At 39.1% G+C, this 25,192-nt stretch overlaps 3 protein-coding genes across 3 annotated transcripts in view; 2 read left to right on the top strand and 1 right to left on the bottom strand.

Moving 5' to 3' along the window:
* Window positions 1-2,244: 2,244 nt before the first annotated feature.
* On the top strand, window positions 2,245-9,462 carry LOC139976909 (inhibin beta C chain-like). The gene is made up of 2 exons (XM_071985799.1): window positions 2,245-2,803; window positions 7,175-9,462. The coding sequence occupies exons 1-2, from the start codon at window positions 2,416-2,418 to the stop codon at window positions 7,903-7,905; spliced, it is 1,119 nt and encodes a 372-aa protein (XP_071841900.1). The 5' UTR covers window positions 2,245-2,415; the 3' UTR covers window positions 7,906-9,462.
* A 5,154-nt stretch (window positions 9,463-14,616) lies between these two features.
* LOC139976892 (translation initiation factor eIF2B subunit gamma-like) overlaps window positions 14,617-25,192 on the top strand; it is a 109,529-nt gene continuing 98,953 nt past the window's right edge. Inside the window, exon 1 of the mRNA XM_071985770.1 lies at window positions 14,617-14,758. The gene's annotated coding sequence lies outside the window, so the exon portion shown is untranslated. The remainder of the gene's footprint in view (window positions 14,759-25,192) is intronic.
* On the bottom strand, window positions 14,909-23,217 carry LOC139977382 (uncharacterized). The gene is made up of 2 exons (XM_071986684.1): window positions 17,607-23,217; window positions 14,909-17,486 (listed from the first exon to the last, which is right to left on the bottom strand). The coding sequence occupies exon 1, from the start codon at window positions 23,215-23,217 to the stop codon at window positions 20,449-20,451; it is 2,769 nt and encodes a 922-aa protein (XP_071842785.1). The 3' UTR covers window positions 14,909-17,486; window positions 17,607-20,448.

The following is a 25,192-nucleotide window of genomic DNA, read 5'->3' as shown; positions in this document are numbered from 1 at the left end:
TTGAGAATTACTGAACTTCCCAAACCAGAACCGTTCTAGCTTCATACAACGGTGACACAAAGAAGGACCGTGCATTTCCGTATGACGTCAAGTAACAGGACATACCTACCACATTCAAGGGGAGTAGCTGTTATAAGCCCTCGAGGTTTGTTTTAAAAAAATTCTGTTTACAAGTTGATCATACAAAACTCAGTTTGCTGCATTGCGGCAATTATTCAAACCTACTGAATAGGAGGCCTATACTAAAACTTGGCAACCTTGATCAACCTGAGTGTTCTTCACCATATGATGATGACGATGATGATGATAATGATGATGAATATATATATATATTATTGAAATTATAATGAGTTGGAAAATCCAGAACAGTGAAAAACTTCCAGCCTCCTACCGGGATTCGAACCCTGGCCTCCCGTTTTATATTCGGACACCCTAACCACTATATATATATAACTATATATATATATATATAACTATATATATATATTTATATATATATATATAGTTATATATATATATATATATATGTACAACAAATATGAGGAAGAGGCCTACATCTAAAATAATATCAATTTCAAGAAAGGAACGTTTTGCGGGTTGAAACTGCCACAAATTGATGTCGTCACTTCAAAGAGAACCAGTTTAATCATCACTTAGTGATTACTTTAACCTATCATAGATTTATGAATGCGAGATAAATCTTAGCTGCCAAATAGAAGGCTAAACATTAGACAACAGATGGTTGGGAAAACGATAGCTACGTGCAATTATTCGTTAACATTAGTGACGAAATTGCATATATATATATATATGTATATATATATATATATATATATATATATATATATATATATATATTTATATATATATATATATATATATATATATATATTATTTTCTCATTTCAGTACAAACATAAACGACAATCAACATCTATCATCTTGCTTTTTAAACACAAAAATAATTCAAATAAATATAATCCCATGCAATGGGATAGTATATCTTTTAGTAATGTTCAATGTTAATTCCCAATAAGTTTACCCAAGGCTCCCAATATCGGTCCCAATCATTTTTCATATTAGATCGAAAAATGCATTTCTGTAAGCTAAAGTAACCTTTCAAAAAGTCAAGCAATCCAAAAACAGATGGAATTTGTTTTTTCTGTTTACAATTAAATATATATATATATATAGGGAATACATGAAACATACGCAGTCAGCTACCACCCTGTGTAGGCGTTGTCGCAAAGCCACGGAGACGTACAAGTAGGGCCGCCATGGGCGTACGCAGAAAACTACCCAATGGGGGATGGGGGACAAGCACACTTCGATTCTCAATAACCAGTTAACTCTCCAAAATAATTAACAGGTTTATAATAAGAGAATTAACCGGTTGACCCCGGCACAAAAATTGAACCGGGTTTTGTCGTCTGTCTGGTATACTTACGGAATAGGCGTAACATGGAGATGTGCAGTAATATAAATGAGCCCATTAAAGAGGTCTGTGTTCAAGACCAACCATGGTTTGGGCTTGAGGGAATTTATTTGTATATTTGGCACTATCATACTCCCGGATATGGAATTCTCGGGTTCCTCTGTTACAATATGATTTCGCCGGTAGTACTAACCGCAAATTTGGCAGATGCATGGAGCCGTCTGAGAAGATCGTTTCTCAATGTACAGTAGATCCATTTTACCGGTGCTTGTCTTGTTCGATACTTTGGGATCTGTAAGTGAAGGTCTAGAAGGCAAGTTTTTGGCATCATACAATATAACATTGTACAAAGGGTAATCGCCAACAAAGCCCCATTCTTATATATATATATATATATATTTATTGTTATTGTTTGATTTTATCAGCAAACATGACGATATTTTATACCGCGAATACAAATACAGCTCGTGACATACACTACGCCAAAGATGACCCACATAATTATAGGATAAGCAAGCCCTTTAATCAGCTCCAAGAAAAAACTTTCCAAATCTTCTTTTCAGCTTATTCATTCTTAAACATACTTCCAGCTAACTTGAAAACGATTCTCCGAAACTTTTCATGTTGTACTACGTCAGTCCTTAACATAACAAAAATATTTCCCCGGGTGTTCGCAGCCGATTTTTTTTTTTGCCAAATTCTTTTGTTGTGGCTCCGCATTTTTTCACGTTGAAAAACGCCGACAACCGTTTGCAAACAAACGAGTCCATCAACACCTGTTTTAGATATCGTCTGCCGAGGGGCCTATACCAAAGAAACAACCTTTCACCTCCCAACCCAATTCTTCTTGTCTTTAATTTTGCTCAAAGTTCTTTGGATACATGCTAGCATGTACTCGCAGTCCTGTGGGTGTGGATGTATTATGTATCTTGTTTATATTTACTGAAATACCATAGCGTCAAATAAATAATCTTCCATAAAATGTTCAATTCTCATTTGGGGTTCGCGGAAGACGACAGCAATATGGGGAAAGCAAAGCTATCAGCGATGTCAGGTTTTGCACATTTACTGCTAGTTTGGTCATGGATAGCCTGGACTTCTGCGCAGTCACCGGCTTGTAGTGGATGCCACAGTACATCTACCCCATCGGGCAACGATAATCCCAGCCGAGGTACACTCTCTCTTGCAGAACGTGAATTTCGAACAAATCTTGTTAAAATGAAAATTTTAAAGGCCCTCGGGTTAGAAAACCCACCAAATGTGACGTCATCTATTCCCAAAATACCGCACAGCTTTGAAGAAATGTCTTTCGAACACGAACCAAAAGAACTTGTTCCACCACCGAAAGTCTTTCTGATCGGGAGGAAAGGTAAGATGTTTCCAGTTTTTACGATTTAGGCAAGAAAATGATACTAAAGACATTAATACGCTTGGGTTGGTCCCTATATGCAATAGCGAGCAGTCACTCTGATCCAAGGGGCGGAAGGTATTGAGATAGGCCTACATATGGATTATTAATTGATTGTACCCAACAAAATGGGACATTGCCTAGGAAGTAATGTCACTATATGTTTATACTATCTTTGATGAGCCTCCCACAATCTGTCCCACCATCGTGTGTGGCAGTACTTGAGTATTGTGCCCCTCCGTTTATGGCAAGGCATGTGGGACAAACACCGCATAATATATCCGCGTATTAATTAGAATATATACGCGTATTAATTGTACATGTGTAAAGTTTCGCTTTTTGAAGCGATCTCGCGAGCCCGCCAAAAAATTTATCGTTGGTATATGTACACAGCAAGAGCGGAAATATTTTTTCGTGAATATTCTAATTAATCCGTGCATATATTGGATTTAATCCCCATATGTATTTTATTTAATACATGTATATATTCGAATTAATACGTGTATATACTCGAATTCATACGTGTATATATTCGAATTAATACGTGTATATATTTGAATTAATACGTGTATATATATTAGAATTAATACGCGGATATATTTAAGCCATATGATTGGCTAATAATATATACGCGTATATATTCCAATTAATACGCGTATAAATTCCAATTAATACGCGGATATATTATGCAGTGTTTGTCCCACATGGCTTGCCATATCCGTTGTATATTGTTGTGCCACTCCGAATTCCTACCTGTAATCCAGTTTTGCGTGTAAAGCGGAAGTGGGGACTGCAGGTAGTGAAGGTTGACCCTGGTGATTTTACATTTCGTATACATCACATGAGAGCATGGTCAACGTTGATGACTGCAAGAAACATTCTGACTTGTCTTGCTACTTTTATTGATGTTTTTGCCTCCTGTTTTCAAGGGATATAGTTATTCCTATTTTTCTTTAAAGTGTCATACACTGTTCTATTTTGCATCGTTCCAATATGCTTGTTTATATTCAATGTCGTGAACTTTCGTTTGATTTCTTCCCCTCAGTTCGTTTTGTAAGACGACATCATTGAATGCCCATATAGCCTATACCAGGGTTTCCCTAACTTTATCCCCCCCCCACGAACCCCATGTGGATGTCAGAGTTGTCAACGAACCCCCAACTTTTCGAGACACGATATTAGTCATTATTATACTATAATACGTATCACAGTGCTTCGTAAAAGATGAAGCTCATAGTGTGTAATATTGTAGAGGTTGTCGATAAGTACGACTTTTGTACATTACTAAATTATATGATATATCAGATTTTAGTTCAACAAAAAGTACTCTAGTTTTGACTTTCAGAAACGTCTAACGAACCCCATGGGATATACTCACGCACCCCTGGGGGTTCTGCACCCCAGTTAGGGAACCCGGCCTATACCGAGAAACAGAATGTCACAAATTTTCAATGTGGGTCGAAAACTTTTCTTAGTATGCATCGTATACAATCGGTGAACTAGCGGCGTAGGAGAGCAGCATTATAGCGACCCCATAACTCCCAATCAATAAACCTGTACCCCCCCCCCCCACACACCTCTTATCGTTAATAGCCTCCTATACGCATCTGTAGAGGCTTGCACCGATTTAATATTACAGAAACATTTTCGCAAGGCTTCAATGATACGTGATATCAAGTAGGCTATCTCCTGTACGCACGTTTTGAGTATTATACAGTAAAGTAAAAAGAGATCAAATTCAAGATATATCATTAATACCTCATGACTTCTGGGTCATTTGCAATAGTGGAATATGTTATTGATACCGTTCAAGTATTATTATTTGCGACATACCATTCGCGACTTGACCGTGACCCATACCAACTTTATACATACCGTGTAACAGTACTTAATCGCGAACTGGGAATAGTTTCTTACAAGGATACAAACTCGAGCGGGTGTTTGAAATGCTGGAATAAGTTCATAGTGCATGATAATGACATATATACGGAAGCTTAAAAGCGCCATCAACATAAGAAAACTTTGCCCCAGTAAGTCAACATTTTTCAGTAAATTGTTTAGATAACAAGATAATATCTTGTCAAAAATCAAAAAAATGTTGGATTGCTCAGTTGCTTTGACTGAGCAATTGAACATTTTTCTGCAAAATGTTTAATTGACAATTTATCAGATCTCGTCAATTCAACATTTTTCTGCTAAATATTTAATTGTTCACTTCATTCCATCTGAGCAATTGAACAATTTTCTGCAAAATGTTTAATTGACAACTAATCGTATCTTTTCAATTCAACATTTTCCTGCAAAATAGGCCTATTTAATTGTTCACTTCATCCCATCTGAGCAATTGAACAATTTTCTGCAACTCGTTTAATTGACACTTATCCTATCTCGTCAATTCTAAAAAATAAAAAATAAGATATTATCTTCTTATCTAAACAATTTACTAAAAAACTGATACGATAGCAAACAGGAATATGAACCCATGGAGCTATAGACAGAGTTTATAGCTCCATGATGAACCTAAACAGGCGTACTTCGATGAACAGTTGACGAGCAATCAGACAGAACAGATTCTCTCCGGAATCCTGGGGAATAATCAACGACTAGACAGCCAGGGGCGGCGATTTGTTTCAAATATTGAGGGAAAATTTGCTTGGGTGCAGGCACGTAGCAACTTTCATCCCCATAATACATACAGGCGCGTATCCAGGATTTTCTAACCGGGGGGGGGGGGCGCGAATTACTATCAAAGCGGAGCGCCACCATTGGTTGGCGCCCAGCGTACAAAAAATTTCTGGTTTTGATAACCCCCCAGATCACCGGAAAAGGCACTTCTCGGGCTTGAAATTGATCAACCAGATATACACTTTTGCCTGAGAAACAAGTTTTTCCCAATAGTTTTTTTTTCACTGATAACCTTTTTTCAAGATTGCCACCAGTCACACATCATGTTCGACCTCATCGCATCTTCTGTGGATCATTGCTTTTGTAGGTAATACTACGTTATGGCCCACAATACCCGTCAGCCCCACTTTTCAAAGTTTAAGCCCATTATTTGTTCAGAATTTGAATAACAAATTCACTTCAAAACATACCCATAATGTTGCACAAAATTTCATCTATGGACAACCAATATAGAAAAAAAAACCTTCAACCCCTACTACAGACCGGTCAAAATTGCACGAGTAAAGGGAAGTATGATGAAGAAATTAATGTTGGTCAGGGAATTTTCGAAAATTCAGACACAGTTAATTTATTGGTGTACAAATATTAAAACCTCTTATAACGGCTACTATAAAACTTCGATATCATAAAAAATACAAAAAAATATGCTCGAGGGGGGGGGGCGGTCTCCCCTTCGCCCCCCCTTGGCTACGCGCACGCGATTAGAAATCTTGTAGGAAACAGGCCAAATGGGAACCCAGTGAACCCATATCGACAGTGGCGTAGAAGGTACTTTTGAGTGGGGGGCTGAAGACTGATGTACGGTCTGGGGGAGGGATCTAAGGGGAGGGGGTGTCCCCCTCCCCTTTGGAAATTTTTGCATTTCCAGGTGGCCTCAGATGCAATTTGGTACAATATAGCACACTTCAACACCCACTCCATTTTGTAAACTTAATTTTGTATTTTCACCTGGCCTTAGATGCAATTTGGTGCTCCAAATGAGTTTTTTTTCTCATTTGGAAATGAAAAAGGGGTTTTCTGACTTGCGAAGCGGGGGGGGGGGGGGCGGAATGATACTTCCGCCCCTCCACATTTTTCACTGGGGGGCTGGCCCCCCAGCCCCCCGGTTCCTACGCCCTTGCATATCGATGTGGATCATATATATGATTGTACGTACTTACACTCATACACAAGAGGTGTGCAGACATTATGATAATAATCATAAGTGACAACATGCTATACAGTCACAGGTCACAGAAACGACAATGTGTCATTTACCTCATACAGCATGTGTTGGATGAAGTTTTAGCCACCGCCAAATATGATTTGGATAAATAATCTCACGCATTATTTTCTATTTATAGCCACAAAAAAAGAACTATGCAACCAAATATTAGAGGGGGGGATATTAGATACTATATCCCCCACCTAAAATATTGGGGGGATATGCCCCCCGTTCCCCCCCCCCCCATGATCGCCGCCCATGTAGACAGCAATGATGAAACTTATTGTTTACGTGTTGCATGTTTGATGTTTAAGTATAGAGTCATTGATCAATGCCAAAATGAGGGTTTTAATTAGCTTCAGTGAAAGAGAAAATAGTTCCGTCCAATTTTTGGAAACATTGGTATGTAGATAATTAGCATATTTCTTTTTTTGGTCTCACAGTGTCAAACGGATGCTTATGGAACCAGACTGCTTTGTGCTTTCATTTTGAAGACGACGGCTCCAAGAAGTGTGAAATCAAGTCAGAGAAGCTGTGGGTTTATACGCATGCGAACATTACAAATGACGTCATTATTTACGAGAGCTATGCCAATGATTTTATGCACCGCATTGCTATAGATGCAGACAAGAAGGATGGTTGGATATTCATCGAACTTGAGCCACGTCGTGGTCAAATAACTAGTCGTAATTTCAGTTTTTCCCTCTATCAGTTAAACGATACCAACACAATCGATTCTACAGAAATATTCGGTAAACATACACCTTTGCTTGAAATAACTACGGAAAAGTGCTTGGAAAACGAACATCGTGAGAAACGGAGCCTGATCACGCAACGATGTGGCAGAAGTCACACCAGAGACTCCCAGTGCTGCCTCCAACAGTTCGAGGTAAATTTCACTGCGATTGGATGGAACAATTGGATTCGAGCCCCTCCGACCTTTTCAGCTAACTATTGTCGTGGAAGATGCAACTATCACGTGATGGCAATAGATTACAACCATCGTAACTTGATGTATCTTTACTCCCGACATCTGGGAGTGGCTGCAATGCTCCCTTGTTGTGTACCTGTCAATAAGACGTTTTTACAGGCCATAGTTTACCATACATCAAACCAGACTCTCGGTTCCAAAGTCATTCCAGGAATCTCTGCATCGGCGTGTGAATGTTTTTAAAGCCTTCCATAAACTAAACGTTCACATAAAAGACTTTCATTTCGCGTCAACGTATATATTTTAAAAACATAACTCGGTCGGATTTAAGCTTCATACGTTTCCTCATTATTCAAAGGATTGTGGATTCATCAAATATCCATCTCCATAAACCGCACGCATTTGCAGAACTTATCTATATCAATTTCCTCAAAGCATAGAGTTCTTAACTTGAAGAGAAGCTAGGAAGCCTGACCTTTATACATGAGACCAGTAGAGAAGGAAAAGAACTACTAACTGCATTTGTTTGATTAAAACCGAATTCTTGACCGAAATGAAGAGCACACGCACAAATAATAATTTTTGGGGTTTACATGGCAGAAATTGTTCTTAACTGATACTTGTTATAAAGTTTGATGTCTGTATGCCCTACTACAGGAACATACGCGAATATATGAGGCTTCATCCTAGTATTAATAAAAATCCTGAACATTAGAGTAGTTTGACATCCTGTCAGAAAGAAATGTAGTGTAATATAAAAGGGCACTAAGGCTTCAAGAAAGGGCATTATTGATATTTGCATTGTTGAAAGTGTTGCCAGCGTTGTTCAGAACTTGCTGATATTTATAAATATATCGAACACACTGTGCGATACACTAATACGTTTTTTCAAATTCGACATCTAACCAAATCTAGATTCATAGGCTTTAAAAATTATAACTTGATATAATGTAATATAAGAAAAAAGATTACAAATTCTATCGATATTGTTTTAGCTGTAATCGTTAAGTTGCATTTTTCTTTTAGCAGTGTGCAGATTGTGTGATGAAGTTCTCGAAAGATGTTGGTGAATTCACTTCATGAAATGCGTATGTATGTGGTGAATCGTTGAAGGGACAGCTTGGGCAAAGGTTAGGTTAGCATCTGGATATAGAAAATGTGATCAAAACATTATTGGTGAATGAAGTGTGGATTATCGCTTTTGTGTTCCATATCTTACGAAATGTTTTGTGAAAATTATGTAAGACCAAACTAAGACATCAGCAAAGAGAACGAGAGAGAAAGAGAGGTGGGGTGGGGGGGGGGGGTAGAAATGTATGCAAAATGGCATCGATCGTTTACCCGGACATTTATCAGTGTCTGTGAGTCTGCTATTGTAATAAACGAAAGGAAACAGGAGAAAGGAAGAAGAAGAAGGGGAATATCGGAGTACTTAAGTATGTATGTTTGTATGTACTTTAAATCCTCCTGCAAGCAGGAACTCGCGAAGAAGCCTCATAGGCTTATCAAAGCCGCAAGCTGACCGAAGTCAGTCTCTCACATTCATATTTAACGTCCATGATTATGAATTGTTAATTGTCAACAACTCTGTAACTGGACGACATACATTAATCTGGGAGTGACTCGAACCGGGGACCTTATGATTGAAAGGCACCGGTGTTAACCACTGAGCTAACACTCCACTTTAAAGTATGATATTGAAATATTAGAATTTTGCAAATAAAATGACGAAATTCTCATTATCACGTATTCAGCTATTCAACTCACGTATTCAATAAAAATGAGCTTTTTAATATTCTGCACATAATTGATCGATTTTATATTTAACAGTTATGTAGTAAAATGATGAATTCACGTCTGACGGTGGTGATGATGTTAGTGATGGAAGAGGTGGCGATGATGCTGGTGATAGTGGTGATGATCGTGAAGGTCATGATGATGATGGTGATGTTCGTGGTACAGTGGTGGTGATGTTGAGTTTTGATGATGGTGGTGATTTTGATGGTGATATTGATGGTGATGATGATGACGGTGGTAGGGGTGATAATGATAATGGTGATGGTGATGTTGGTGGTAACCAGGTGCGTATCCAGGGGGGGGGCGTTGGGGGCGCGCGCCCCCCGGGTAAGGAAAAGAGGAGAGGAAAAAAAAGAGAAGAAAAAAGGGAAAAGGAGGGGGAAAAAGAAAAGGAGGAGAGAAAGGAAGGGAAAAGAAAAAGAAAAGGAAAAAGAGAGAAAAAGGAGAAAAGGAGGGAGTAAAAGAGAGCCAAGACCTCGGGAAGAGAAAGAGGAACAGTCATAGTTAAAGCGCTGATCCCTATTATATACACAGGGTAGCCAGTGACAGATCAAGGATTACGGAGGGGGTGTGCGCCTCACCCTACCCCTTACACCGACAACTCCATTTTTGACGTTTCCATTTTTCCTCTCTCACTAATGTATCTATATAAATACTATATATGGTCTATCATGACGCGTGTGTGTGTATGGACGCCTTAAACAATTGTACAAATTGTAGTACAATTGTGCTATATGGAACCAACTGTGGCTGGTCTTGAACTCGACCGAGTCGTCGGGGAACATGACGCATTTCGGGAAGGGGGCGACCGCCCCCCCCCCCGAGCAAATTTTCTTTACGACATCGCTAGTAATTTCAAAATAGACAATGCTTAGATGCAACTTACAAGGCCTGGGAAGTGTCATTTGCAGCGATCTGGGAGGCATTTTCGGCCAAAATTTTTCTTGTACGCTTCGCGCCAACCCATGGTGGCGCTTCGCTTAGATAGTTTGCCTACAGGCTTCGCCCCTCCCTTGGCAATTACTTGCTACACGTCTGTTCGAATTTGTAAAGCAAAGAGCAGATATAACATCATATCAGTGAGCATTGAAATGCATGTTCCAAGATGAACAGCCTCAAAAAACTGTCTATGTGTGTAGTCAAAGGCGTAGGAGCCCAATTGGATTTGGGGCTGTAACGACTTGCCCGAAAAAAGGCCGACATTTTTCGCGCGCAAAGCGCGCGTTCAACATATCGATGCCAATTTCATATAAGCAAGCATCGGTCATTACATTGCATGGCATCGTGTACCTTACGGTCCGTGAAAGTTGCATACAGATCCATTTATGTCAAAACTCTCTTTTACAGTAGTAATGTCGGCCAAGCTTAGAACTTTATTTTAATTACCAAGGAGATCATTTTTAAGCTATTCATTGCTATTTATTTTTCTTTCAGTAGGTGCCCGAAAAAAATGGGAACAAAATTGGTTGCGGGGGGGGGGGGCTGCAGCCCCCGCCTCCTACGGGACCTAGCTACGCCTATGTGTGTAGTGTTCGGTTTCGATATACCTGATATCGGAAATATCTGCTATTTTTCTGTTCCTTCAACCAAGTTTTATAATAGCCATTATAAGAGGTTGCAATATTTCTACACCAATAAATTAACTGTGTCTGAATTTTCGAAAATTTCTGACCAACATTCTACATCACACTTCCCTCTACTCGTGCAATTTTGACCGGTCTGTTAGGGGTTGAAGGAAGTTTTTTCTATATTGGTTGTCCATAGATTGAATTTTGTGCAACATTATGGGTATGTTTTGAAGTGATTTTTATTCACGAGAAATGTGAATTTTTCAAATTCTCAAGAAATAATGGGCTTAAAACCTTGAAAAGTGGGGCTTTCGGATATTGTGGGCCGTGACGTAGAATCACCTACAAAAGCAATGATCCATAGGACATGCAATGAGGTCGAACATGATGTGTGACTGATGACAATCTTCAAAAAGGTTATGGATGGAAAAAAACTTTTGGGAAATACTTGGTTCTCAGGCAAAAGTGTACATCTGGTTGGTCATTTTCAAGCCCGAGAAGTGCCGTTTCCGGTGATCTGGGGGGTATCAAAACCAGAAATTTTCTTGTACGCTCCGCGCCAACCGATGGTGGCGCTCCGCTTAGATGGTAATTCGCGCCCCCCGGGTTAGAAAATCCTGGATACGCGCCTGTAACGGTGGTTATGTTTGTATTGATGGTGATGGTGATGGTGTTGGTGATAGTGAAGATGATGATGACGACGACGACGATGACGGTGATGGTTGCGGTGGCGGTTGTCGTGGTGCAGATGGGGGATGGTTTGATGATGATGCACTATACTCATGGAACGATAACAGTCCTGTACATTCCTATAATAATGCTATAATTCATAATAATTTCATTCCCATTTTTGACACTGGTCATATTCACTTGTTATTATAGCTATATAGTTTTTGTCCAAAACCTTCTGTGATTGGTGAATACAATTTTCCACAATAACGAATTGGAGTATATTAAGGTATGAACACCTCTATATTTTGAACGACAGTTTAATTAAACACTTCGACTCTAGCACATTCGCAATATGTTGACAAAGCATTCATACATGTGTTTGTTGTATACAACATTAAACCAGTTCAGAGTTGTATGACAGCTTATTGCACAATAAGGGTAAAGGGGTAAAGGGTACAGCTCAGCTCTGCCCGAGCAGACAGATCTCTCGCAATTGTGCACTGGAAACTCTGAACTGGCTTATTGCTAAATAGGTTATTAGCTGTTCTATATAGTTGTAGTGTAGAGTATAGTGAGGTGTGTGTACAACGTCGTGTAGTGTACAGGACAACACGAATAACATGTCGGCTACACCGTCAAGGGAACCGAACATTGAGCATTCACCAGTAGATTATACCAATCTCTCCGTGTCTAGACAGTTCCACCTGTCGCGCCAACATGAAGTCTGCTAGTTAATCGTAAAACCGTGACCGGCTTGTTTCTCATCACAAAGCCGATGCTGAATCTAAGGCAACACGTTATCACTATGCCTACAGAAAAACATGTAAGAGATCGTAAAAGATTCAGTGTCAACAACTCTTAATCTAACAAAATATAATCCACACATGCTTAATCACGCGTTCCATAGAACTAGAAAGTTTCTCCATAAATTAGGAACGTCGATAAGAGAAGACCTGTACAGCCTGAAGTATCACGTGATAATAATCAAATCTTGAATATTGAAGCACATGACAATAACACTATGCAACAATGCATTCCCAGTTTACACTTTCTACCAGGTTATCTTGAATAAACAATTCTTAATTTTGAAGAAACAACATAACTACTAGTTCCCCAGAACTTTTGAGCATTGCACAGTTTGAAGCATCGTCCAGCTGCTTCTCAGATTTCTCGCAAGTAACCCGAAAAATGTGAATTACAGGTTTAGAGAAAATGACATTTGAAGTAAACCCTCCCAAACTCCAATAATTTTGAACGGCACGAACATGGTTGTGACGTCACTGATTGATTTTATGTCGAATATCCAACCTAGATGGACCTCGTACCTAACAAAGACACTGGACAGATGCCTATTGGCCAAACGTATAGGTGTTGCAATAAGACTTATGAACAACCCAAAGGAACATTTTGTCCTTCCAAATTCCTTACACTGATTAAAATCTCCCAAATTTCGATTCTCTCTCTATGTCGAAAGTTGACTTGTTCACAAATTAGGAGTGAAAAACTTGACGTCAAGCTGAGTATTGGGTTTTAGCACCGAAAATTCTCTTCAATTAGCATATATGTAGAAACACATACATTCATACATGTAAAATGGTCTGAAATATTTTCACACTCTAGCTGATAGCGATAGAAACATTTTTTTTTTCTTTAGAAACGAGACTCAACGATAGATGCCCTACTTGTAGCAAGTTCGAATGCCTTGTTCTATCAAACCTGAATACAGATATATACATATGCTTAGGAAGTGTTCTTGTCTGCAACATCAAGATAAAACTTCAGGATACGGTCTACCACATATTTCGAAATATTATGGTAAAAAACAAACCTTCTAGTTACCTAACTTACCTACTGCAGTGGATGGTAAAATAACAATACAATTTCAAATGACTTCCGATATTGATATTTTGCTGTTTATTGTTGAATAGTCCATATCATTCAAGTGTCAGCTACGAGAAACTCTTATTCACAAACACCAGTTTAGAAGCACTACTCTAGTCTTCATCTCTGTTTATGATCAGTGCATGATTCGCAACTTCTTTGATTTCATTTACTCTAATAAAGGACTTGAGGCAGATCATAATTGATAACATTAAAAACAAAATGTGTGATAGTATAATATTTCTATAGCTGTTTCTGGTCTGCAAGACATTTATCTTTAAAGTATGCATAATCTATGGAAGGCTTGATTAAGGAAAATTGGAGATGACGTCGTCTCCTCAGTACATACCTTAATGTTAATCCACTGTAGTATAAAGATTAACAATGATCCAAAACACGTTCTTAGAACTGAACAGCAGAGAACCATTGAATGATATCACCAACATTCTACAGCGACAAATTTATTACGCATTGTTAACATGTCATTTGAGGCTTTAAAAGTATAATATTTTCCTATTGAGGTTTCTATTGTATGCACCCAAAAATACTGGTCCACGTCGAGTGATACAGCAATTTGGCAAAGTTTGTCCTTTTATATCATTATTTCATTTTAACGAATTCAATTATTAAATTTAGCTTTATAAAATTATTCTCAGACACATGAAAGCATCATATCTCTTATTGTCTCCTACTGCTGTTTGGCTGGTCGTAGTTCATTCTACGGAGAGTTCTGTGATGCCATGTCTCACTATCGCCAAGCAAGAGATGATCAAATATTGCGGAGCAAGGTAGCAGTTGACAGTAACTGGTTAACGGTAAACATGGAACGCCACAGGACCTAACTTACGATGATAATGTAAAGGTACATGATGATAATGTAAAAAAACTTCATGATATCATAAAAGTACACGATGATGTTGCTGACGTACTTGATGGTTATATAAAATAACACCATGATCATGAAAATGTACAAGCCGATAATGTAGATAATGCAAATGTATTCGTGTGCTTTTGTGTTATCATCGTGTCCTTTTATATTGTCAGCTTACGTATGGTACGTCTGGCGTTCCATAGACTGTCATGATGAAATGATTTCATGTGCATTGCATGAAGCGATATCTACCATACGGAGTTTCAAGCTTATTTACAGTCGTGCAAGATTTCGCTTACGAAAGCAGGTCTGTCCTCATTTGTCTGTACGGCGTAGGGTTAAGAAGCTGTTTACTGATGCTCTCCATGCTTTAAATCTTCACCCTATTGAGTATTTGGCCGTATTATTATTTAATAGTAACCCCGAACCTAATTTGGCTGGCACAGTGCTAGACTAGAGTCAAGTGAGCCGCACATTCAGCCGTACATTCGTGATTTAACCGTAAATAAACCCAAATGAAGTTAGCATGCACGTTCAGCACCAACTTGCTGAACGAGTATGCTAACTGTACCTTCCGTAGTGTGAGTTTACGGTACTGTTTAATGAACATAATTGTCTAAACGGTTAGGTTAATTCCTTACCGTTGAATCCCACGTTGAGAAAGACGATGTAAGCAGCTTATCATTGTGACTTCAAAGGTTGTCTAGGTGTCACAAGGGAGTTGTTATGGAACTCCCTGCTTTACAAAGCCAATTAATATTACATCAGCGTTAATTTGTATTAACAAATGATACATTTTTGTTAACTATATACAAAGGCCGGTCAAGGAGGTTCAGGGGAAATTATTTACCAATTTTAATTACTCAAAATCCAGTCACGTTTTGTAATAGGAACATATGCATTGTTGGGAAGGTATTGAAGTGAGGTTTCTTAAAAAGTTTATAGTCCATTTGAAATTATTTGGATGAAATCTTGATAGCTCGATGAGTTCAAGACGTATTATTTTTTTTGCAGTAAAGTATAATTTGATGTTTGAATGTGTGGGATATGACTTATTGTTTGACATTCTGTTAAATTTTCATTCGTGAATAATTAGAATATATTACAGGCTACCAAACATCTCGAGTGATAAGTGCTGCTGTGCATGCACATCATCTCTGACACCTCAATTGTTGTAACTGGAACAAGGGTCTCATGAAAGGCTAATTTATATGCGCATAATTTAATACTTGTACAAACAAATACACAAAAATGAGAAACTAATTGCTTTGACTTCATAATTCACAAATCAATTCGTTCCCCTCCCATCAATCATACCTACTGCCCGGTTGTCAACCTCCCTCCTAATACCCCTTCTCTCATCAACTGAATCTCTCCCCATAGCAACATCAATATTCAATGATAAATCATATGATTATTGTAAATAGATTCTTCACTAATAGTCACAATACGACAGTGAAGTAGGAACATTTTCAACCAAACTTACCCTTTTGTAGTACTCTGTACAATGCCCCATCCACAACCCAGCATATACACAGTAAATATACCTATAATCACTAGTCCCTCCATAAAAGCTGCGACGTGTCCTGACCATACTTAAAGCCCCCTCACCCCACTCACTCTCCTTCTACTCCGGAAATGGTAAGCCTTGCAGTATAAAATGATATATAGCTTTCAGATCATATTCGACCCTTTAATGTTTGGCGATATCTCAAATTTATTAAAAATGAATTTTAGATATCAGAAAAAATTAAACATATCAAGTATTGAAAACATTTATGAGAGATCTTAAATTAATTCAGACATAATGTAGGGCTCCCGTTAGTTTGCTGACCCATTAGTTTCCTCCCCTTAAAACATTAATTTCGAAACCATAGGGAAGAAAAGTAACGCTTGTAGGGGAGGAAACTAACGTTTCTCATGAGACGAAAGAGAGAAGGCTAATTGGCTACGGGTTTTTGAAAGAGTTAAATTTAGGTAGTGAAGCAACTGTAGTAAATGTAATTTATGATTTTAATCAAAGAGATGTTAGTGAAAAAAATATTTCATATTTCACGGGACTCAGAAGCTGTGTGGGAAGAGATATTTGCAGTACTTGACGAAACTGTGTACTAAAACGGCCAAGTGAGGAAAGTAACGCTTTTAGGGGATAAACCAAGGAAGGCATATAGGCTAGGCTATTTCGAAAGAGTAAAATCTGGTAGGTGTGGAAAGCATTGTTGAAGTCATTGGGAAGTTTTCTTTAATACCAGTGTCGGCAGCCCTCCATGTTATTGTATTTTTGCTCTGTAATTAGAACATGGCATAGATAGGAAGGATTTGGTGGGAAGGCTGTCAATAGATGTTTTAGTATATTCAAGATGGGTGAGTTTAATAATAGTTTCTTTTCTCTTGAATAATGGTACAAGAATACAGTTTAAGATTCTTGTAGACAATACTTTAAAAAGTGAGTTTCCTTTTTAACTTGCTTTCTTTTACTTGTTTAAGGCTTAGGGAGAAAAACATGGAACGCATTAACAAAGGAACGTCCCTTTTACATACTTCATGTAACGCTTGTCAACAGTTCAGTCTGTTTCATGTTTTTTTTGGTGAAAATGTTAGTTTTTTGTTAGATATATAAACATGGTTGAGCGCACTTGGGAACTACCCCCAAGGCCCTGCCCATGCCCTCTTTTTTCCCCGTGGGGACAGGCGAGGAGTTAGTTCCTGAAAAAATGCCAGATCTGTCCAGCTGATTATGGCTATCTATTGTTGTTTTGTGTCCATGGTTCCGAACAGTCGCGAACATGACTTGAGGAGTCTCGCAGTCGTTTGGTCTCCTGTCTCAAACTCTTCCCAGAACTGCTGCACTCGAGACTGCAGTGTCCTTTGTGCCCGTTTTTTTTTTTTTTTTTTTGACCCTCCTCAGTGTTCCTTCCGACCTCAGCAACACTTGTACATTGTAACAAAGGTTTCAGCCACTATGTGTAGAGTTGTAACAATATCATAAAACGGTACTTCCTTTCCAGCGATTTGGTTCAGGTAGCGACGCCATCCTAAAAAACAATGTGTAAATATAATTTCATGTGTAAATGAAAACAAAAGAGGAACTTCAATCATGACCAGTAATACAAGTGATATAGTATTTAATACAAAAAAGGATTGTTGAGACATACCTTCAATATCGTGTGAATGGCTCTCTTAATACACACGTCCAGGTGGATTCCATTTAGTAAGACCACTCCTTTTTTTTGCTCCTCTCTGAGAATATCGAACTGAGGCCAAACTTGTTGTAGTGGTAGCATAGGTAATGCCATCATCAGTTTTCGAATATACGTTTGCACAGCTTCTGACGATGAATAAGCTTTCCTCAATCTCAAATCTTGTACCGCGATATAGAAAAATATATAATATATTACGACGGATGTATAGATTAAATTTCATTATGTATAAATAAAATGCATTCTATTTTTTCTCTTGACTTGCCAAAACATATAAAAACAATTCACCTTTCCCCATACCACTTGACGCCAGTGAAACAGACAGCCTTCGATGGTGCCATCTGGAAAGACGGATTCAACTGCTCTCATACTTCGCAGCATCACAGGCCAAGACGAAACGGTTAACTCTTGGGTTAGAAGGAAGGGCTTCTTTTATACTGCCCTGAGTACAGCCCAATGGTCGTCCTTCCTCTTCCTCCTTGACACCATAACAAATGCCAACGGCACCGGTTTTGCATAACTTGCGCTTCCATAAAACAGTGTGTACGGAGAACATTTGTGAATACGGCTTTCTGCAAACTTTGAATGTGCAATTTGCTAACCTGTAGAAAAATATAGGGATGAACCGGTTAATGTTTTCTGCCTCTGTTCAAACTAAGATTTAAATTTCATTCAATGGTACCTGGTGAATGACGATGAAATAACTATGAAAGTGATGATTTCATAACTTAGCAACATTTTGCCAAAGAGGGAATCTGTAACTGTTCTGGCGTGGCAAACACCCTTCCTCGAACAATTGCCTTTTCCCTTCACAGCATGACGATCGCAATCATTTTATTTTTGTTGAGCAAGTTTCTGTCTTTCTTTTACTCTTTTTATTTCAAATGATTGCAAGATCTATTACTTCTACTTTAGTTGCTTAACACGAGAAATGCGCGGCCATGGTCGTTACTTATTTAGATTTACTGACAAAGTTAAAACAGACTTACTGTATAAAGTAAAAGTGAAGTTGTCATGCGCCGATCGTGACAGATTTACTGGAATGCGTCGGTATATATACAGGGGCGATGGAATCTGTATGGAAACATTGAAAGCCATTAATTATCAAAGAACCTCATTAAATATTTCCTTTGGCTTCAAGTATTGCTCCCATTGTCTGTAAGAATTACTTCAGTACAAAAGACATAGCACAAAATATTCTAGTAGCAACAAGACGATTATTTCTTTCGTTCTGTTACTCTTTTTAATTCCAAATGATTGCAAGATCTAATCATGCTACTTTATTTGCTTAACACGAGAAAGGAGAATGGTTGTTGCTCATTTATTCTTACTGACTAGTTAAACATACTTACTGTAGGAAGTTAACGTCAAGTTGTCATACGCCGATCATGAAAGATAAACTGGAATGCGTCGGTGAAGAAGCGAGGGAATCTGTGTGGAAAACGTTAGAAGACAACGTTTTGCACATTTACCAAGCCATAAACTATCAAAGAACCCCGTGAAATATTTCCTTTGGTAACTAGCAAACTGAAACATTTTAAGTCTGAAAAGGCTTTTATAAGCAATTATAAGTGGCAAGTATAAGTGGCAATTATAGCAACATCAGCAGATCATTGATCTGAAATATGTGATAATATTTTGGTTACAAGTCTATGTGATCATATTTTGGTTAACAAATCTATGCTTTGCAGAATAGTTTTACTTTCATCGAGAACACATCATATATACCCACGGGTTGGAAAGATGACACTCACCCCAAAAACTGGTGGATGGTATAGTTGGATGTCTGCCAAACTCGTACGTAGAAAGCATGATAAGTCCCAACAATGAATTCATATAGGTCCGGAAACATGTGCAAAGCGCCGCTAAGCTCGTCGTTAAGGATAATAAATGTTTTCCATATACTGAAAGCGACAGTGTTTTAATCTCGTCATTGGTATAATATCTCTCACATTAACAATTTGGCACCAAGTCTGAATTTTTACAGTTCTGTGTTTCTCGGCAGTAAATAGTATCTCGCGGAACATGTATACATGAAACTTTAAAACCGCTGCATATCGTAATTGTGAAGTGTTTGGTAGATTGAATTCCGTTCTGCTTGAATGTCAATGTTCCTTTGCATTTCCTTCTCCAACAACAAAGTTCTGGCGTACAGAAGGATATACAGACCACAGTCGTTTGGGGTTGGTTGGAGTGGCAATTTAAAAGAAAAAGTTGTTTCAACCGACCATCTCGTACAACGCCATGAATGTCCTTCCAACGCTGACCTCTCGTCAAGGAAACGAATGAAGCACTTCATTTCTCCACCAAGATTGTCGCCTCCAAGGGGGTCGAGATAATAAAGTGTTTGCGTAATTGCATTTGCAGCTAGTAGTACCCAGTGTACGCCGTTGCGATTAACGGGAAGGAGAATCCATCTACTTCCGATGAGTTTTTGTGCTTTGTACCATTTTCTAGCGATTTGGGAAATTGAAATTCGTGAACTCATTTGGAATGAATTGCAAAGGAACACGTTGAAATTCGTCATCTGTGTTTGCAGAAACTCTAAATAGTCATTGACTACGTTGTCATCTAACCACGAATTACGCAATAGTGATTCGTACAGATCCCGTCGGTCGTAGTTTTCAGTGTACTCCTTTTCTTTATCAATGATTATCGTCTGGGTTTCCAACAGTTTGCCCTCCACTACCTTTTTCTTTATTTCCCGTTTCCAGGATTTCTTGTCATTTTGGTTAAGGTTGGCCTTTTTGAGGGTTTTGCTGGTTCGAGGAGTTCCAATTAGGGTGTTTGACTTCCTTTAATTCGTTTTATTTAAGTGAGACGGAGTGGAGTCCTCTGTTTTCCTTCCTCGTTCTCTGTCATATTCGAATGTAACTGTCTGTAGAATATTTTCTGCTGCCGTTTTGCAGTTTCCAATGGCCCCCTTGCTCGATCTTTTCTTCATATCATCTCTGGTTTTTTTCGACGTCCGACTCCATTTTTCTTCCACCAATGTTGTTGCTCGTTTTCCCACTTTCTTTTGCTTGCGCACCCTATACTGGAGAACAAACTTCCTTTGTTGTGCCTCGATAGCAGTGAACATTCTTTGTAGTAATTCGTCCAAGCGAAATCGAAAGTTGGCCACCGTCGTCATTTTAAAAATTTTATTGTATGCTTCCATGTAGCCCTGTGTCGTTGGTGGGTTGCGGATAAAATATCTGGTAGTGTCGTAATTAGCCTTTTGATATTTTGTGGAGTGTCTGGTCAGGTCACCTAGAATGAGTTGTGACCAGATAGGAATGGTAGGCAAAACATATGTCAGCATTCTCTCTATCAGTTGGCTGCTTTTGAAATAGTTTGGTTTTGAGTTATCGTAACCAGCTGTCCTTTCCTCTTTCGACAGGGCTTCCTTCGCGTCGTTGTCTATGTTGTGACATAGTGTCTTGAAATTCGACGATTCCTGAACTAAAGCATCCTCTTCTGTGCATCTGCTTGTTTGAGTTTGCTTCAAAGGATTTATTTCTTCTCCCTCGTACTCGTTGTCAGTGACAACAATTTCATTCATTTCAGAGGAATCTCGACTGCGAAGTGTTGACAAGATTTCCTTCATGTGAAGTTGACAGATCGGTGAGTAGACTTCTGCTCGAAGGACAATGCAAATCGAATACATCAGTTTTCGAAAGTCTTGCAACACGCGAACTTCTGCGAGAAGACGAAACAAGCACATGCCAAACCACGAGTTTTCTTTCTTATAGTACTTACGGCAGTACTCTTTGCCGTCCTTCATGAAGTGGCAAAGGCCGCTGTGTACAACCATGCCGTTCAAGTCTTCGTCAGAAGCAACACCGCTCACGATTCTCCAGCTTCTCTCCAGGTATTGCTTCATCGTTTCTCCAGAGAAAACCTTAAGTGAAGATACCAACAATGGAAGGCTCCTATCGCTTGAGATTAAACAAGGGGTTGTTAGGTTTCTAAACCCGTATATGCTCTTCTCTCTGTATCTAAACAACTGAAGCCAGTTAGATATAGTTGGCTCAGACTGATTTGTTGAAATTAGCTCTGCTATGGGACATGGGGATGACTTCTCCCCCTCCTCTTGTCTCGTTGGATTTGGGAAAACAATAGCATAATACAGATATTCCTTGTTGCCATCTTTCCATGTCACTGAACCCGTGGCATCCCAGTGCAATGGCACTGTCTTTGCGAGCTCATGGAAGAGGCGAACCCCAGCGTCCGTAAATGAGACTACATAGCTCGGAGAGGCAGAAATCTGTCTGATGTAGTTGTTCAAACTATCTTGTTTTTTCAAAAGAAGACTTGTTAATAAATCTTTATCGCTCTGTAGTTGCCGTCTTCCCTCGTAGCTTATCTGTTTGAAAACAGAGCCATCGACACATACTCCGGTTAGGTTTCCGCTAGCCAATGTATGCTCGTCAAGCTTTCCGAGACGTTCCGTGTGCAAACGTGATGGGCAATGGCTTTTCCACAATTCATTTTGCAGCCTTTTCCTCTCATCGGCTCGCACGGGACGCTGTGAAGTCTCATCTGTTTCGTGTTTGACGCAGCCTGTATAAAACACCATGCATTTTAGGTTACTGGCCATCGAGAGTCTTGCCGAAACGGAACATGTCGGTCGTCGAGAGCAATATGCGTAAGCACTGAAAATGTCACCGGAAATTTTCCTGCTGCCCTTCTTGGAAACCCGGTGTCTTTTGAACATCAAGGTACAGAATGGGTTTGATTGCCGGAGCCCTTTATAAAACACATTTACCCACTGTAAAGGTAATCGTGTACCCTTTTGCCTGCTTCTAAGGTTTTTCCAATCGTTTTCGTCAATCGAAAAAGAGGCATTAGTCGGAATGGACGCTTCGAAATATTTGTCATATACCTGGCAAACATTCAATGAGGAAAGCGTTTCCAGACTGATTGGGCCTTCCACAGACTCGTCGTCCTGGTCTACCGTCTTTTCAAGCTCTTCGGCGTTATCAGGTATCTTTACTTGCGGTTTTTCAGTAGTACCGTTGTCCGCAGTTTTACCTTCCGACAGTGGAACATTCTCCTCTTCCAACTTGGGTATTTCTTCATCGTCTTTCTCTGTGAACCATGTTATGGCACTGCTCTCAGGCGAAAGCTCATAGAAGAGAATAACGCCATTCACCGCTATGTCTGCGACCGCTTCCCCAAACGTAGATCTCTCTACGTCTTCGTCGTTATGACAGACCACTCCGTTGTTCCTAAACGTATATGTATAGTAATGACCGCTCCTGCAATCTACGCCTTGGTGTACGACCGCAGATAGCAGTTTATAATGATATCCTGCGTAACATTCATCGGAAAAGTTCAATTGAAAGTCTGAAATTTCCAGCGATATTAAAGAAGTTACAGGAACTGTGCTCTTTCGTCCACCTGCTCTGGTACGATTTACGTTTAGAACAAGACATGGAGGTAGTTTGTGAATTTCATAACTGTATCCTTTCACCTGGTTCTGTTTACATTGATTGCACAATACCTCCTCTCGAACCTCGTCTTGAAATATGGCGCTAATATTTCTCTCAGCCTCTGTGTTGTCTGTGGTGATAGTCAGCATAGGAAGTGACTGCTGTCGTCCCTCTGAGTTGCCACAATTCAAACAAGATATTATTTCAGAAAGGAAAGTCGTTGTCACGAGTGGTGTGTTGCTTTTGACATTTTCCCTTTGAATGGCATCACTAATGCAGCGTGCGAAAAACTCACTGGCATCCTGCTGACTCGTAATATTGGTAAAAGGACCACGGACTTCTTCAGCAATCGTCTTTATCGCCTGCCTAACTATAACATCGCTTAAGGGTTCCGTTTTGTCCTCTTCTAATTCAAAAAGGAACCGCCTGATTTCGTCAGCAACTGTGCCAATCGTCGGGGAGGTGTTCTTCAATATCTGTCCAGCGTCTGTAACTTTAATAGCCTGGATGATAGCTGCAAACCAACATGAGTTACCAATATTACATATTCCACGACCTGTCAGCGGAAGACATCTGTTGCACGTAAAATTTGAGCGTTCTACATGGTCTGTGGTATCAGGAGAAGTGGATAATCCCACGCACCTGAAATGGTACCAATTGTCACAGATGTCGCACTGGAGGTAGGGACTGCCATCGTTCACTTCGCAACAGATGCAGAATCTCTCCTCAGATGGAGTCAGGTCGTGTGTATCATCATTCGTCTCTTCTTCTGACTGGCTATCGTTACATATCCGGTTAGTAGCGGCGCTTTCGTCGCACCGTTCTGTTCCCTTAATTGACACGTCTTCTTTTGTTGATATTTCTTCTTTGTCAACCTTATACCATTTTTTGAGCATGCAATCTCTCATGTACTCTTTATACAGGTAAAAGCTCAGATGTGACAGAGTTTTCTTCTTGTGCGCATTCGTCTTCAGGAGTAGAACAGCAACTTGATACCAAAGACTATCATGTCGACGGAAAGAATTAGCCGAGAGCGTTTGTTGCCATTTCGTCTGACGAACTGGGAAAAAAAGTGTATGAAAAAGTGTAATAATGTATAATATATCATACAATATATAAGATAAACAGAAAATAAAATAAATATGTAACATATAATATAAAATATAGAATATGTAATATATAGAATATGTGTAACAAGCACACAACAAACGCATATGTATATATGTATGCGTATATATATATATATATATATATATATATATATATATACATATATTTATCATACAATTTCAGTACACATATTGTACATATTATGTACACGTACACTCTGGTCATCGCTGTTGGTACCTTATCACTTGTTCAACGGATGACGTATCATGAGCATGATTTTTTTTTTTTTTTTGGGGGGGGTCACCTTTTTCTCCTTTCATATTTATCAGTCTTACCTTCACCAATTATCTGTTTTTTTTTATCTTAAACGTAATTCGCTAAAATGTTCGTGTATACTGTGCCACGTGTCGCACAGTGAGAGTCTCTGCTACCGAGGCACATGGGCGTCAATCCGGGGGGGGGGGTGGGGGAGGAGACATGGGGATATGTCCCACACTTTTTGAGATGAACGGACGCAATATCAAATGTCCCCTATACTTGTACGCAAATCAATGACTCGTGTCCTGGAACCAAATTTACAAGTTTTATATCCGTCCCTATGTAAAACCCTTAAAGTCTATGAATGAGTCTGTGAATGGCGTCACGCGGCTTTGTACCGCATGCGCTGTCTAAACTGGCTTATTTGTCTATGCCACAAGCGCGCGATACGTGTCCGATCTCACACATACCATATGCATACAGTATCTGAGTGATATGCACACAACAAGTACGTATATGGCAAGCCATGTGGGATAAACACCGCATAATATATGAGCGTATTAATTGGAATTTATACGCGTATATATTATTAGCCAATCATATGGCTTAAATATATCCGCATATTAATTCGAATATATACACGTATTAATTCGAATATATACACGTATTAAATAGAATACATATGGGGATTAAATCCAATATAGACTATGCACGGATTAATTCGAATGTACACGAAAACACATTTCCGCTCTTGCT

The sequence above is a fragment of the Apostichopus japonicus genome, chromosome 2 (genome assembly GCF_037975245.1).
Source record: "Apostichopus japonicus isolate 1M-3 chromosome 2, ASM3797524v1, whole genome shotgun sequence".
NCBI lineage: Eukaryota > Metazoa > Echinodermata > Holothuroidea > Aspidochirotida > Stichopodidae > Apostichopus > Apostichopus japonicus.
This window is presented reverse-complemented; position numbering and strand designations above follow the sequence as displayed.